Source organism: Fusarium keratoplasticum, chromosome 4 (assembly GCF_025433545.1).
Source record: "Fusarium keratoplasticum isolate Fu6.1 chromosome 4, whole genome shotgun sequence".
NCBI classification, from domain to species: domain Eukaryota; kingdom Fungi; phylum Ascomycota; class Sordariomycetes; order Hypocreales; family Nectriaceae; genus Fusarium; species Fusarium keratoplasticum.
Window position 1 is genome coordinate 3797992 of NC_070532.1, and position 15629 is coordinate 3813620.

The 15629-nt window shown below is 53.0% G+C and overlaps 9 protein-coding genes across 9 annotated transcripts; 6 read left to right on the forward strand and 3 right to left on the reverse strand.

Annotated features, from left to right (window-relative positions):
* Positions 1-1192: 1192 nt before the first annotated feature.
* On the forward strand, positions 1193-2403 carry NCS57_00620900 (uncharacterized protein; the record flags this gene model as incomplete). Its single annotated transcript, XM_053056102.1, has 3 exons — positions 1193-1803; positions 1861-2142; positions 2193-2403. The coding sequence occupies 3 exons, from the start codon at positions 1193-1195 to the stop codon at positions 2401-2403; spliced, it is 1104 nt and encodes a 367-aa protein (XP_052915057.1).
* Positions 2404-2845: 442 nt separating this feature from the next.
* On the forward strand, positions 2846-3357 carry NCS57_00621000 (Peptidyl-prolyl cis-trans isomerase; the record flags this gene model as incomplete). Its single annotated transcript, XM_053056103.1, has 3 exons — positions 2846-2986; positions 3048-3287; positions 3340-3357. The coding sequence occupies 3 exons, from the start codon at positions 2846-2848 to the stop codon at positions 3355-3357; spliced, it is 399 nt and encodes a 132-aa protein (XP_052915058.1).
* Positions 3358-3623: 266 nt separating this feature from the next.
* NCS57_00621100 (40S ribosomal protein S12) lies at positions 3624-4260 on the reverse strand (the record flags this gene model as incomplete). Its single annotated transcript, XM_053056104.1, has 3 exons — positions 3624-3748; positions 3811-4123; positions 4258-4260. The coding sequence occupies 3 exons, from the start codon at positions 4258-4260 to the stop codon at positions 3624-3626; spliced, it is 441 nt and encodes a 146-aa protein (XP_052915059.1).
* A 563-nt stretch (positions 4261-4823) lies between these two features.
* Positions 4824-5438, forward strand: NCS57_00621200 (40S ribosomal protein S22; the record flags this gene model as incomplete). The annotated part of the gene is made up of 2 exons (XM_053056105.1): positions 4824-4956; positions 5179-5438. The coding sequence occupies 2 exons, from the start codon at positions 4824-4826 to the stop codon at positions 5436-5438; spliced, it is 393 nt and encodes a 130-aa protein (XP_052915060.1).
* Positions 5439-5790: 352 nt separating this feature from the next.
* On the forward strand, positions 5791-6824 carry NCS57_00621300 (uncharacterized protein; the record flags this gene model as incomplete). The annotated part of the gene is made up of 2 exons (XM_053056106.1): positions 5791-6147; positions 6201-6824. 2 exons carry the CDS (start codon positions 5791-5793, stop codon positions 6822-6824), a joined length of 981 nt encoding a protein of 326 aa, XP_052915061.1.
* Positions 6825-7318: 494 nt separating this feature from the next.
* Positions 7319-9265, forward strand: NCS57_00621400 (uncharacterized protein; the record flags this gene model as incomplete). The annotated part of the gene is made up of 2 exons (XM_053056107.1): positions 7319-9123; positions 9172-9265. 2 exons carry the CDS (start codon positions 7319-7321, stop codon positions 9263-9265), a joined length of 1899 nt encoding a protein of 632 aa, XP_052915062.1.
* A 321-nt stretch (positions 9266-9586) lies between these two features.
* On the reverse strand, positions 9587-11048 carry NCS57_00621500 (uncharacterized protein; the record flags this gene model as incomplete). The annotated part of the gene is made up of 2 exons (XM_053056108.1): positions 9587-10728; positions 10778-11048. The coding sequence occupies 2 exons, from the start codon at positions 11046-11048 to the stop codon at positions 9587-9589; spliced, it is 1413 nt and encodes a 470-aa protein (XP_052915063.1).
* Positions 11049-11712: 664 nt separating this feature from the next.
* Positions 11713-12453, reverse strand: NCS57_00621600 (Protein RER1; the record flags this gene model as incomplete). Its single annotated transcript, XM_053056109.1, has 4 exons — positions 11713-11798; positions 11849-12148; positions 12207-12324; positions 12385-12453. 4 exons carry the CDS (start codon positions 12451-12453, stop codon positions 11713-11715), a joined length of 573 nt encoding a protein of 190 aa, XP_052915064.1.
* A 1103-nt stretch (positions 12454-13556) lies between these two features.
* Positions 13557-14492, forward strand: NCS57_00621700 (uncharacterized protein; the record flags this gene model as incomplete). Its single annotated transcript, XM_053056110.1, has 2 exons — positions 13557-13698; positions 13762-14492. 2 exons carry the CDS (start codon positions 13557-13559, stop codon positions 14490-14492), a joined length of 873 nt encoding a protein of 290 aa, XP_052915065.1.
* Positions 14493-15629: the final 1137 nt, after the last annotated feature.

Below are 15629 nucleotides of genomic sequence, written 5' to 3' on the forward strand. Positions count from 1 at the left end.
GAATACTCCGGAGTCTGGAGAAGCCGCAATGCCATGGTGAGCACCGAACAGAGACGCAACTCGACAAGGCGGTTCATGGCAAGGACATGAACGACTGTTTAGCTGCACCCTGGACTAGTAACGAAAATCATCAGATGGCTTTCATATTAGCGTTTGCCAAGAGACGGTTGGCTTTAGAACAACACAGTGTTCAACTGACAACTCAGATCAGAAGATCGGATAGAGTTTTGAAGGAGCATACTGAGTGATGAGCAGTGCCACGGCGATCGTTCAGCTCGAGGTTAGTCTGGAATCAACATGTCACCAAAATGGATTCTTCTTGCTACCCAATGACTGCATCATGTTTGCTCAAGTGGTGTGATAGATCCTGGCATGTTTGGACAGGGAATAATCGGGTATGTGCAAGACATCCATCATTCTCCAACCCAACAAGCCCAGCCCAACCAGCCAATCTGGTCATGCATCATGGCTTTCCTTTTCCGCTCCCTCGCTTGCGCATCAATAAGCGACCGGCAAGACATAAGATTCCCAGCGGCAAGTCTTGCCTTCTGCTTCTGGCCAAGAGAGCAGCTCGGCTGCTCGGAAAGCCGCGGACTTTGCAAGGATGTCTTCCATTGCGCACGCGTCAAGGCGTGATCCAACCTCCCCTTGGTCCTTATCCGAGTCCCGTCTGCTCTCCATGAGTACGTTCCATGAGGCGGTGAATATGCCTCACTGTACGTAGTGTCGTGTTTGGCGGTAGGCTCCCGATCTCCCGTAGCTTCTACAGACTTGCTTTTGTCTGAGCCGTGTCGCCTTCGGGTGACTGCATGGTAGAGATGGCATCTGACATGTCAATCATGAGTAGTCAAGACGGGTGGTGAGGAAAGAGACAGCGGCACGTGGCTCGTAAGACTCTATATTCAAGCGAAAGTGCGACTGGTTGTTCGAAGGAGCTCTTCATGGATCCAACCGAACGACCAATTTGAGATGCTCGCCATCTCTGGCATCAATATTATCAACATACATCCATTCCCCAGGTATGAACACACGTCTTTTCCCGTTACGACGACTCGTCAAGGGTTACATTAAGGCTTTGGCCAAGGATTCCTCAATGCTCCACCACGCTGATGAAGCCCAGGTACCCTTGTCCGCTCACCTCTACTGCACCGTGGCAGGTACTGGCTATTTGAAATCTCAGTGAACTGGCTTGATGGCTTCCGGCAAAAGTGAGCAGCGCAACTCGGATATGACGGTACAGATGGGCTTACAGAGATTAGGCCAGTTATCCAACATCGTTCGCGTCTCGGGTCTTAATAATGTCGAGAAACGCAGCGGTAATGGCCGGCAGTCCACTGCCACCTTCGATGAAGACTTTATACTCGAGCTTTCCGACTCTATTCGAGAAAGTCTCGATAGAGGGGAGATTGGGCCGCGATGGGAAGAAGCCATGGGGTTTCTGACCGCGGCGCTCCGAGACGAGGCTAACAAGGAACCCCTAATGGATCTCGCGACTATCGAGAGAGGTCGTCTCGATAGGCTCGTCGCCGATATCACTGACCCTGATAAACGACCTATGGACGAACCTGAAAGATACGCAAGGGACGTGAGGCTAGCAGAACGTCTCGAATGGCGATGGAGGTCTCGGTTCCGGGAACGCTACTTCAGCATCCAAAGTTCCCGATATCTCAAGCTCCCCAAGACGGGTAGACTCAGAGGGGTGGAGAGAGATTTCGGGATCAACAACCCTGGCGAAGAATGGAGGATCAAAGATATCACGACACTGCAAGCAATCGATAGAGACGCGGCATTCAAGCCAGGGCAGTAAGACATCCTCTGGGAACGGCCAGTTCGACCTGCTTGCTAATGGATATGTCATAGTTGGTGGCTGAATCTGGCCTGCGCTCAACGAGATGGCATCGTTGACAACCCACGCGAGACACCCACTGTAGGGCATCTCGGCGGTGATACGCTGCCACTTCTTACAGGGGAAGAGTTCGAGGACCCTGTACTGAAGGATACAACCACTTATATCAGAAACGGTGGCCTGGCAGATATGCACGTATCGCTCATAACCAAAGTCGGCACCGTTATGCGTGTCCTGCGTGGGCACAACCTCAACAGCCCATTTGCCCCAAGATACGGTGTACGATACGATGGATTGTAAGTACCTACCGATCAGACTACGGTTGCGGTTGGCTGACTCGAGCCAGATACAAACTGGCCCAATATGGACAGAGATTCTATGAGAAGATGAAGACGGACCGCATGTTTCTAATACTAGAGAGGGTCAAGACACAGCCGCCGATAGAAGACTTCGAGATGGTCCCACGACCCTCACAAATAGACGACTGGGGTCTCTATTCGCAGTACGCCGAGGAGCAGGTCAAGAAGAGGTTGGGGGACAAGGGCTTCCTGAACTAGAAGTTAGAAAAGGCTCAGGAGGAGAATAACCAAGAGGCATACCGCATGGATCGCGTCTTGCGCAAACAATTAGCGGCAGAGCGTGTAGCAGAGGACGCTGTGGAAGGGTCTGGCATCAAGGAAGATGGCGTTGGAGGGTCTGATGTTCAAGAGCTAGGTGCCAAAGCACGAGGGTCTATCTAATTCATGGTTTTGGTTATACCGCAGACCTCCTAATATTTGTAGTAAAAAGAATTCATGACAATCATAGAAACCATGTAAATATCCTCTGGCTTATACCTGGTGACGCTCGGTTCATGACATGAGGGGTTGCGAGGGCTGCGTCACAAGCTGGAATCCTCAAGGGTCCATCCATGGCGGGGCAGAAAAGGCCCAGCTCAACATCCCACCGCCATAGCCATCTTTCTCTTTCATTCTCTAGCACGACAACTCGAGCGACAAGATGGGCAAAACTAACAAGGGCGGCGACAAGGGGGGTAAAGGCAAGGGAGGAAAGGAGAAAAGCGAAAAGACCAAGGATAGTAAGGACGCTGGAGGCGGCAAGGCAAAGGGTGCTCAGAGCATCAACGTCCGCCACATCCTGGTGAGTCGATGAATGAGCTTTAGAGGGGGGAGCATTACTGCTGACAAAGATGGAAAAATAGTGTGAGAAACACGCCAAGAAGGAAGAGGCCCTGGCAAAGCTCAACGAAGGCGTCAAGTTTGACGAGGTCGCGCGCGAGTTCTCCGAGGACAAGGCGAGGCAGGGCGGTTCGCTTGGATGGAAGACCAAGGGTAGCCTAGACCCAAAGTTTGAGGAGGCAGCTTTTGTCCTTGAGCCAAGCACCACGGCCAGCCCCAAGTTTGTCGAGGTCAAGACTGAGTTTGGGTATCATATCATCATGGTGAGTTTTACGGTAGACGCTTGGGATGGCATTTTGCTGATGCTGGGTTCAGGTCGAAGGACGAAAGTAGACGAAGCTCACTACCAGACATACACATGTACGTCAATATATCAATCACAGGAACAGCACACACAATTTCAAAACCAATGATGCCCAATTTTTTTTATTCCTCTCGATGCAATATGGCCATGAGACGTAAGGCCTTGTGTGTGGTTCAGATGCCAACCGAAGTGGCTAGAGTACAACAACCGCGAAGTCGTGTTGTCAAGCGGCCCCGAAAGCCAAGCCCGCAACTCTATACCCCTTCCACTGCCAACGCCCTCCGCAGAGAATCCCTTACTGCTCGGTCTGGAAGTAGTTCAGGAGGATGGATCGCTCCTGAGACTCCTCACCCCAGTCCTTAACAACGACGCAAGAGCAGTTGACGACCTTGCGGGCGTTGCCCTCACGGTCGAGGACGCCTAGACATGTCATGTTAGCATTCCCACCCACAAAGATTCCTCTCGGTTCCAATGCCACGTACAGAGACCAGCCCACTCGCCGAGCTGCTTGCCATCGGGGATCTGGATCAGGGGAATGTTGTGCTCGTTGCAGAGAGCGACAACAAGCTTCTTGTAGGCCTCCTCCTCGCAGTTCTCGTTCAGGACACACATGTGAGCCTGTCGTCGGTCGAGGGCCTTGGAAGCCTCTCGGAGGCCGCGGGCGAGACCATCGTGCATGAGAGCGAGCTTCAGGACACCCTTGAGAGCGTCAAGAATGGACATCTGGCCCTTGGGGGCATCGCCGGAAACCTCAACAACATCGGCGACCTCGGGGGTGTTGTCTTCTACGTCCGACTATATCGCGAGAACTCGTCAGTAAACCGTGTGCCACCAAGTAAAATTCCCACACCCCGCCGTCGCAAAAATCGTCCCGCCGCGGGCGCGCGGGCAATTGGCCAGCAAGGGGCGTCGGATATCGTCAAACTCACCATCTTGGCTTATTTTCTTGTCGGGCGATCCTCGAAGATTTCTATGTGTATCAAGGGGGAAAGGAAAAAAGGTTGGAAGAACGGGGGCTTGAGTCGTGATCTGGAAGTGTCTTCGTTCAGTCCCACGGTGATTTGCCGAAATCTAAACGACCGAGTGCGCTGTACCCTTAGGGCATTTTTACGTGCACGGACCACCAGGGCACACCGCACACTCCCACCCCAATCTCGACTTTTTTTTTCTGCCCACAACGCGTGCTTCTCTTCCCAACCAACGACCCAACGTCAAATTCCACGAGGTATGTATGACTGATTACGCCGAACAGCGATTCGAAATCAGAAGGATGATGCCTTTCACCATGGCAGGAGAGAGCAATCGAGGGCCTCGCCGGCCGTGAGCTCTCGATACGCTCTTCTCTTCAGCACTGGGCGGCAGAACCCTCGCGATGCGGTCGCTGAGGGCACTCTCCACGCTCACGAGCCTTCCGAAGGGCTAACACTTGGCTTCGTTCCTGGCAGATACCTCATTTCCCGTCCCGACTTGAGAATCTCCTCAAAACACCGCCAAAATGGTCCGCACCTCCGTTCTCCACGACGCTCTCAACGCCATCAACAATGCCGAGAAGGCTGGCAAGCGTCAGGTCCTGATCCGACCTTCCTCCAAGGTCATCATCAAGTTCCTCCAGGTCATGCAGCGCCACGGTAGGTCATGGACTTTTCTTCTTGTTCTTCTTGTTTTTTTTCTTCTGCAATCTCCCTTGTTCGGCATGATAACTAGGGCTACCGTCGATACCGCACCACGACCCAGCCCCTATAAGTTGCCGATAGATTAAACCTCGGAGATCTTACACGTTTTTCTGATTTTTCTTACCCATGACGTCTAACGTTTAGTCTCTCGACACATCAACTAATGCGTTTTACCAGGCTACATTGGCGAGTTCGAGGAGGTCGATGACCACCGCTCCGGCAAGATCGTCGTCCAGCTCAACGGCCGCCTCAACAAGACCGGTGTCATCTCCCCCCGCTACAACGTCCGCCTCTCCGAGCTCGAGAAGTGGGTTGTCAAGCTGCTCCCTGCCCGTCAGTTCGGCTACGTCATCCTGACCACCTCTGCCGGTATCATGGACCACGAGGAGGCCCGACGCAAGCACGTCTCTGGCAAGATCATTGGCTTCTTCTACTAAACGGGACGGGTAACCAAAAAAGTTTTTGACGAAAAAGAGTCTGGCATTCTCGGCGTTGGGGGGGAATTATGATGACAATGACCGATGCGATACTATAGCTATGGAGCTGGTCGCACACGCGAGCACTAGAATTGAACCTTGACGAGATGCTCAGATTCACCGATTCAGATGGCCACTGTGAAGTTTATGTTGCCCTTGTCCACACGCAAACTCTATTTTACAGCCCGATTCCGATGTTACGCTGATATTCTCCATGTCATACTACCATGCCTTGTGATGTCTTGTAACCTGTAGTTGGTGTTAAACCTGGAATGGCGGGTTTATGTTCTACCGGACCATCGGGCTGTCCATCATGGCTTGGGTACCTGAGGTCTCAGGTATGCTTCCATACATGTCAAGAATGGCCAACGAACAACAAGCATCAAGCGTCATGTCTGTAACTGAGCGTATAAGTTGGCAGCCGCCAGAGCCTAGCCCTTGGCTGGTACGTTTCGAGGCCAGATGCCACAAGGCCAAACAGCAGCCATTCCTCGATGAGAGACCGATGAGCGAGGCTGTATGCTCTTGTGCCTGGCGAAACTTCCGTCAGCCTCGTCTAGGGCACTTTGAGCATCAGGGAAGGGCCAACTTCAAGAGGCTGCTAGGCTATGGGGTTGATGGCATCGTCTGGAAAGTCACGATTGATGAGCGCGTCTATGCGCTCAAAGTTGTAGGTTTATTCATGCCACGTGTGTCCGCAGTGGTGATGTGCTGATTATCAAGTTCTGGGACAATAAACCTCCAGAAGGCACACGATACTGGTCAGTTCAACGAGAATGTCAGAATGTCTCACTCCTCGAGATGATGCGGTTCGCGATCGAAAACTCTTCTGATCCTATTCGATTACATCCACAACCGCAAACACATCGTGATGCATTAGCTAACCTTCACGCCTTCTCTGATGGGGGTCGTGAGAGGCAATCATTTCGAGACACACCTGGGGCGATCGAATACAATACTCCCCCTCGTTTCAGGAGGTGCTACGGCTGGATGATGATAAGCGGCGAAGAGCTTTATACGCTACCTCGGAAGATGAGAGTACCAGAAGTGAGACTAGACGGTGCTGTACGCGACATTTCGCCAAGCGAAGATTACCACGCCATCGTGTACGAATACGTATCTGACACTGGATGTGCTTTCTCTTCAGAGGTCGTGCAAGCGCAGCTGGATTTCTTTTGGCACGCTGGGTTTTGCTTGGTACCATCGCGGGTAGAGAACTGGAAAGGGGTGGGAATCCTAGTAGATATGGCCGATCTTATATGTCCTTGGCATATCCCGTGGCATCCAAGTCTGTATGGACAAAGGAGCGCAGCAGAGGTGTGTGATGGCACAGCAATCGGAGCATGAGAAATCGATGTAATGTAGGCAGGCAATATCCAAGGAGAAGGAGAAGGGAAGAAGGCCAAAGGGTACAGATAGTACAAGTACTAGTGAAGCGTTTGTCAAGTTATGTCAGTACTAAAGTTCATTCGCTACTAACTACCAGAATCTCATTCTCAAGGAGGTATCTACCTACCTACCGACCTTGGTAGGTCCTCATGATATATCACAATCACGTGACTCTACATCTAGTCAGCAACCCAAAGTCGTTGTAGCAACGCAATGGAGAACCAAGCCATTGTTTTCTTTATCCGAGCCTGTCCAATGAGAACACTCCAACGCCAACTCGTCTCACCTTTCAACGTCGTTTTCATCGCCGAGTCTGGATGGCAAGACGTGTGACTTTGGTTACGATTACGCATTAATCTTATCATGATTCTTTCACTCGGCTGATTCCTACAGACTTTAGCGCATCTTCAAAGATACCCTCCTGTCTGGCACAGAGCCAGCTCATCGACAAGATGTGGTCCCTCGTATCCTTTCGAGCTTCTCAACGACGGCAGCTCTTTTCAGTTGCCGCCCTCGTATTCTTCTTTTTCTGCGCCTACACTCTACTACGGATACCACCGGACCAATCTGGGGGGTACCAGGTACAGACACAAAGACAAGAACAAGCACCAATACAACCTCAGTCAACTCCAGGATCAGAAGGCACAGAAGATAAGACGTCGACTGAAGGAAGCCCAAACCCCAAGGCAGTCCCCGAATCAGGGGTGCATCCCATCACATATCTCGTCAAAAATGCGCAGCGCGAGTTTGAAGAGGTCAAGGCCCGGCAATCCAAGTCTCTCCAGGAGGCAGTTGTCGAGTACCGTCGGAGATATGGAATGCCACCTCCGCCTCACTTTGACAAGTGGTATCAGTTTGCCAAGGACAATGGGGTCAAGCTAATTGATGAGTTTGACAATATTTACGACCTTATCACGCCGTTTTGGGGACTCAGGCCCAAGACTATTCGAGCTCGAGCCAGAGAGGCATTGGGATTCGACAACGGGCTGATTGGAGTGTCAATCCGTGATCACAAGATCACTTATATCCAGAATGGCGTCGAATGGCAGCAGAATGCCACAAAGGGCATGATGACAAAGTTTCTCCAGTATCTCCCAGACATGGACCTTGCTTTCAACTTCCATGACGAATCCCGAGTTATTCTATCTCACGAGGATCTGGCGAGATTGGTCAAGACGGCACAAGAAAAGTACATGCCCGCAGCTTTTGCTGTTGAGAAACCCGCCAACGACTTTACCAAGACCAACTCGGAGCTTCATGATGGAAAGTCGTTTGAGGAGACGACTCTCTCACGGTTCAACTTCTTTGCACACCAGTCGACTTGGTCCCATTCCCGCCTGTCATGCCCGCCAGACACTCCAGCCCGGTCTATCGAGGATGATGAGAGCGTCGATTATCGGAGCAGGTACGGTATGAGCGACCTCGGTTTTGTATACAACACCACCGCCATGTCCGATATCTGCCTCTCGCCCTCTCTCAGGTCGACGTTTGGCTTCTTTGGTGGTCCCAACGCATACGGCATCGTTCAAGACCTCTTCCCAATCTTTTCTCAGTCCAAGATCTCGTCCTACAGCGACCTCCTCTACCCTTCCACATGGGACTGGGCTGGCAAAGTGGAATACGACGAGGACATGGACATGGAATGGGCCAAGAAGGAGAGCAAGCTGTACTGGCGTGGCTCTACGACAGGAGGATACAGCCGCGATGGCCGCTGGCGACGACAGCACCGCCAGCGTCTCGTCCAGAAGCTCAACGCCCGCGATCAAGCTCACATCCTCACCAGCCAGAGCACACCTCCCTGGGGTGCCAGCGAGGTGCCCCGCGGCGAATATCGCGACCTCGTTGATGTGCACTTCTCTCACATCGGGCAGTGCGACCCAGGCGACTGCGAGGCCCAGAGGGCATTCTTCAACGTGACCGATGCTGTGGACCAACAGGACGCCTGGCGCAATAAGTACCTCCTCGACATGGACGGCAACGCCTTCTCGGGCCGCTTCGGCGCATTTCTACGTAGCAAGAGCCTCGTCTTCAAGCTCGCCGTCTTTCGCGAGTGGCACGCTGAATGGCTTAGACCATGGGCTCACTACATACCCTTCAGCGTCCAGGGCGACGACTGGCTCGAGGCGGTGCGCTTCTTTGACAGCGAGGAGACTGCCCGCGGGGAAGGCGAGCGAATCGCCATGGCGAGTCGGGAGTGGGCGAACCAAGCTTTCCGTCAGGTCGACATGGAGGCGTGGTTCTTTCGATTGATGCTAGAGTAAGTTGTTCCTGCGGATATTTCTCAAGACGATGCTAACAAGCCTAGGTACGCTCGGGTGATAGATAATAAGAGAGAAGTGATTGGCTATGATCGCGCCAGCGCCAGCAAGAAGCTTCCTACAACAGAGGGAACTGACTGAATGACCTGTGATATTACGGTTTTGGATGGCATTGCATATGGGAACATGGGGCATGGGTTTAATGGCGTTCAGGTTGGGTCGGGATATATACAGCGCGAGTACTACACTAGCAGAATCACCTCTATGCACGAGTTAACGAGCCTTGGATAGATATATATCCATCATGTTACAAGTTGAATTTTACTATGCCCGGAATCTATGATTAAACTAGCCCTACGCCGGATTCGCCAAAAGGATGCATCTTCTCTCTGGGTTCCCCCGATTTGATCGTGACTCTCAACCTTGAGCGACAACAATACACGGCCCACTCATATCGGAGTCCTACTCCTCCTCGCCCTCGGCGTCACGATCCTCAGAGGCCGATCTTGAGCGATGGGCCGCTGGACTATGATGCGCATCCTCCTCACCCTCGGCGTCGTGGTGTCCATGCTCCTCCTCTTCCTCCTCCTCACCCTGTCCCCAGCCCAGAGGGTTCTCGCGGTACTGCTTCATTGCCTCCTTCATGACTTCCGTGGGATCCTCGACCGTGATATCAAGCTGATCCACTATCTGCTCCTCCTCGGCGATGCCAATCTTGCGGGCAATGTTCTTGGTTCGCTGAGGTCGGATGACCGACTTTTGCATCACGGGGTAGTAGTAGACAGCCTTCTGGTTAGGATAGAATGTGTCCTCGTTGTACGCCAGGATAATCTCCTCCTCAAACTTGGTCGAGTGGTCGAGCTCCGTCTCCTGAGACGTCTCGTACGCTCGGAGCCGGTTGTACTGGAAGCAGCCGCCAGCGTCTGACTCGTGCGTATACAGCTCCTCTTCGTTGTGCTCGGGGTTCTCGACGTCAAACTTGCGACGGAAACGGTCGCCTGCAGAGGTTGACTGCGCGAGGTAGTAGTCGTAGTTCATCAAGTTCTGGGGCTTGGGGTTGTTGACAGGATCCTGGTCGTGGGCTGCGAGCGCCAACTCGTACGCCTCTTCCTCCTGAGGCGTTCGGTCTATGGGCCTGAACAGACCGCTGAGCAGACGTTTATCATAGGTGGACTCGCTGGCTACTGGGTTCTGATGGAATTTGAGGGTGACATATGCACCAGAGTCGGGGAAAGCATCGAGATCGGGGATGAGAGGAGAGCAGTCCACAACAGTAAGGTTCCTCTTGGAAGGATGCTTGACGCGCTTGGGGTCCTTGAGGTCGTGCTCGGCAATGTCGAAGCCCTTGTCGATCTTGCGCTTGATGGCCTGAGGCGAGTTGGCGGCGGGCTCGACGAAGCGACGGGACTTGTTGGCCTTTGTGAGCAGGGCGCGAGGCAGAGGGCCATCGTGGCGTTTCGTGACGGTGGACGAGATGTACTCGGTTCGACGAAGGAAGGAGACGTTGGCCTCGGCGACCTTGGGCTTTCCGAGGGCGGCAATGGGTCTTAGGAGCGGTCGGTCGTGAGGGTGAAGAGTAGGAGGATGAGCAGGCGCCTGAATTGCTACGCAGAGTCAGCACGGGCAGCCTCCATCGTCAAAGCTGAAACTCACATCGTTCGTCGCCATCGAAAACACCAGGCATGCCCACCAGGTCAAGGGGCATGCCCAGCTCAGCATCAGCCTCGATATTCAGAGGCTGCTCCCTTGCAAGCCTTGATGCAAAACCGGGAGTCGTGTACTGGCCGCTGGCGAGCCCCGTGTTGGGGATGTCGAGCAGCTTTGGCGGGTGTGGTGGCGGCGGGAGCGCATTGGAGAAGCGGATGCGAGCGATGAAGTCCTGGTGAATGACGCGCTCGCCGGAGCGAGGAGCTGAAGACGACATGACTGTGTCGAATGGCGATGGGCGCCGGGGAGGTTAGGAATTGGCAAAGGTAAGGCCCAAGATGTGAGGAGGGGGCGCGCAGATGAAGGGGGTTTGGTTGGGTTGGTTGATGGAAAGTTGTTGGCGCGCGCACGGCTGAGGTCAAGGTTGAGGAAATCTGACTTTGCGGCGCAAGGCTGGCCCGTCAGAGCAGAGCTCCACGTCGCGTCAACACCACCACCAAACCACCAATTTCCATTCTTCTTTCAACGTTCGAAGACAATAGAATCTGACAATGCGCATCCAATCATCGTACTTTTAATGCCGTTTCATTAAATGGTTCATCTCAAGACTCGAGCCTCTTGCGCTCTCGTTCGGTTCGCCCTAGTCCCAAGCCCATTCAAAGTCTATAAAACTACGTTTTGTTTCGTAGGCAACTCCCAGTTCCGTTATCGCCAATCCCAGTTATCGCCCGTTCGATTTCGTCCATCCATCACTCCCACCTCATGATTTGCATGCAGTACAGCGTCCCCCGAGACACACACAACACATCGCATTAGTGCGCAGCTTGATAAAGCTAGCCGCGGTGTTTATACAGGACACGCAGGACCCAGGTTCGGTTGGCTTCCCTGGCCGGTCGTGCCGAAAGAAGAAAATATCAGTCGTAAAATCTTCCCGTCATGAATCAAGAGCTGTTCTTGGCGTAGTTCTTCTTGCCAACCGTGAAGGGCACATAGCGGTACTTGATCATGTGCTGGATCTGTTTTCGCACTGCGGGGGGTTAGCATCTTGCTGTAAATAAATGGTAGGTCGAAACTCACTGGTAAGAACGAAGAGGATAATCCAGTACATGACCAACACGGGCCAGAAGACGGGCACGTTGAAGACCTCGAACCAACTGCACACAAAAGAGATGAGGATGGCTCGGGTGGCCCAGTACCAGAACTTGAACTCGGGGAGTCGTCGAATGAAGGGCTTGAACTCCTCATCCTGCTTGGTGGGGAGAGTGCCCACGGAGCCATCCTCCATCTCATTGTCGATCTCTTCGTTCGAGGGGTCAAACTTGGGCTGCAAGAAGGCCAGGAACAGGTTCAGCAGGTAGATGCCGAGCGCATAGGCAACTATACCATGTTAGTTGTAAGGTTTGGCGTGGAGGGGCTTCCTGGAATGAAGGCGTACCGATGTACCAGCCCTGCGCAAACAGGATTCGAAGGAAGAAGAGGAAGAGGCAGACAACGGTGCCGATCCATCGGTAGAGGACAAAGGGGGTCGACTGGTCCAGCAGAGCTTGGTAATGCTATAATCAAAGTGTCAACGGAGTCGCTTGCGCCGTGGGTTCGCCCTCGAGGAGACATACGCGCGCGATCTTGGATGTGTGGACGCTGACAGCCTCGAAAGGGGTCTGCTCAGGCTCTGGCGCATTCATCTTGAACAAGTGTCGATTCGAGTCGCCTCGGTCGATAGAAACAGGAATATCTGTACAGGGTCGTTCAAGTCGAGGAACAAAAGATCAAGCCCTCAGGGATAGAAAACGGCGACTATGACCCTGTTGAGGAAGAAGAAGAATTGATGGGAGGATTAAAGTTGCGATGGATGGCGAATCCAAGAGGGCGAGCAGGGGACTTGCAACGTTTGGACTTTTTGGCGATGCAGCCACGTAAGGCCAGTTCTGCTCCCAAATGTTCTACCGGGGGTTTACCGGCGCAGCAAGAACCGTTGGCCGCCGGGTGGCCTCCCTTGGAGCTGGAAAACGAGCCGTCTCATTGGTGATTCAGAGGCTCCGGGGCAAATTAGTTTAGGGGATCTCTTGGAGAAACACCCCTTGCCCCCCACCTGTCATTGGGGCGCAGCCCGTGGTGTAGGTCGCGTTTCGCGAGATGCCACTTTAAGCAATGGATCTCCCTTTTCAAGCCCTGGAGCTTCAAATGGTAGGACGTGTACAACCTGCGTGTTTGGGGTTGACATAAGTTGAGCAGCTTCACTTCTGCCGTTACCATGTCTATGCAATCTTCTACTGTCCACTCTGCTTCACTCTTTGTAGGTTGCGGTTCATGTCAAGTCCTGGTGTTAGTGGAGCTATGAGAGCCAATTCGGCTGCCTAACACATTGCATCATCGCTCTCATGCGTAGAAAAGGAGGTAAATGGATACATCAGTACCCGTAGGTTGAAAAACACCGTCAATGTTCAAAGTCAATGTCCATATTGACTACTCTCCAACTCCATAGCTACTTCGGCTCAATTCACGTGACAGTTCCAAGCCGTCGGCTTTGCCATGGATATGGGCGGCTGTTGTCCATATCCTCGGCTTATTTGCCGACGCTTTCCAGTTGCGTCACAGTGAGCTTAGTTAAGCTCCCTCGTCTCCAGCTCCAAGCTTCCAGTATCAACCTCTAGCTATATATCACTCGGCCAATTGTTTCTACTTGAGAGAATTCAAAGGCTTCATTTCTTCACATAGCAGGTTCAATCATACCACTGTTTCTTTTTAACCGCACTTTGCTCTCCCTTTCTTCATTACAACTGTCAAGATGAACGCCCTCCGATGCATGAGACCTGTGGCCGCTCGAGTGCCCTTCCAGCCATCCACTCTTCCCCGAATTGCTCGGGCATACAGCTCAAAGAGCTATGAGTTCATTCAGGTTTCTCAGCCGAAGCCCGGCGTTGGCCAAGGTAAGCCTCTGCTTATAATTGAGGGGTTGCTGCATCAATATCTCATAAACTGACCACCATCAGTGACGTTGAACCGCCCCAAGGCTCTCAACGCTCTGTGCACACCTCTCATCAAGGAGCTCAACGAAGCTCTCCTCGACTTCAATGCCGCCAGTGATACTTCAGTCATTATCCTGACCGGTTCCGAGAGGGCCTTTGCTGCCGGTGCTGATATCAAGGAGATGGCCCCGCTCACCTTTGCTGAAGCTTACACCAACTCTTTCATCGAGTCCTGGTCCGACCTCACCACCCAGGTCAAGAAGCCCATTATCGCCGCCGTGTCCGGGCATGCCCTCGGTGGCGGCTGCGAGCTTGCCATGATGTGTGACCTCATCTACTGCACCGAGACCGCCAACTTTGGCCAGCCTGAGATCAAGCTCGGCACCATCCCCGGAGCCGGCGGCAGCCAGCGTCTGACCCGTGCCATCGGCAAGTCCAAGGCCATGGAACTCATCCTGACCGGCAAGTCCTTCTCCGGAGCCGACGCGGAGAAGTGGGGTCTCGCCGCCAGGACGTTCCCTACCCACGAGGCCCTGATGGAGGGCACGCTGAAGCTGGCCGAGACCATCGCCGGCTACTCCAAGGTTGCCGTCGTGGCGGCCAAGGAGGTGGTCAACAAGAGCCAGGACCTGCCGCTGAGGGATGGCGTCGAGTACGAGCGCCGAGTGTTCCACAGCCTGTTTGGTAGCCAGGACCAAAAGATTGGCATGAAGGCGTTTGCCGAGAAGAAGAAGGCCGAGTGGACTCACTCATGAAGAAGACATGGGATGAGAATATGAGATGAGATGGTGGCGATGCTGCTGTAGTTGCTATTGCTGGAGGCTGCTTATGGCTTCCTTGCCTCGCTGCGGCTTACGAAGGAAGCAATCCTCCTCAGAATTAGCCTTGGTAGATGCAATACAGACTCGTTGCAACCGCAGGACGCGAAATATGTTTGTTATGCTTGCAAGTAGTGGAAACAATGGTAAGTTCCGAAAATAGGTGACTCAATCCTGCATAGTTAGGTAGGTAGCGAGAACCAGTCGCAACATAGGCAAGGAAAACATCCATGGTTCATAGACAGATTTCAAGACTTTCATATCCATACAGATATCCATATCTTCTGGGCCCACAAACATCAAACGTGCCAAATGTCTCGGGCTTGATCAAATGTCCGCCCTTGTGACCGGCATCGTATCTTTCAACCACTCGACACCATCTCGCTATTCATGAGGTGGGGGGGAGGCAGTGGTTCCTCCAGGGATGTTGTAAGCGGACATCTGCAGTTGGTGTGAGTGAGAAGGATGGATGGGATGGAAGGCTCCGCATGATGACACGGGAACAGCCACAACCCGCTGTTGGTTCATGGCAATGGCGGGCTAATGGATTACAGTAAGGATGAGGTCAGAGAAGAGTCAACAAAGAGGGAATGGAAAGTAAACAACTGGCTTCCCCATCTTGGGATGCTCTGCGGATAGCCTATCATTGCCTGGTGGACAGCGTGTTGGTTATACGTCAAATGTCTCGCAGGCCTCGCACACGCTCCACAGACATACATGAGGAAATGGAAACTCTCGTCTTCTATGTAGCTGCCCAACCTCTTCCCGCCTTCTTTTTGGTCTTGTACACGCTGTAAAAAAAAAATTGTGTGTGCCATCGGATGGGATGCCAATGCAGCTATTTCCTCCGCCTTTTCCTCTCTCGTAGCGCCCATGCCCAGGCCCAGGCCAGGCCCCCAAGACCCAAGACCAACCCCCGCCACCCACTAATGGATGACCTCTAATAGTCGGCCCAACGCCCATCCTCGACCGGACTCGTATCCTCAAACATATCTCTGCTGTATTCTTCAGCGGAGGCTCCTCCTGCGTGCGCATCCCATTTTACCCAGAATATGGGCTGTAGTCTATATACCG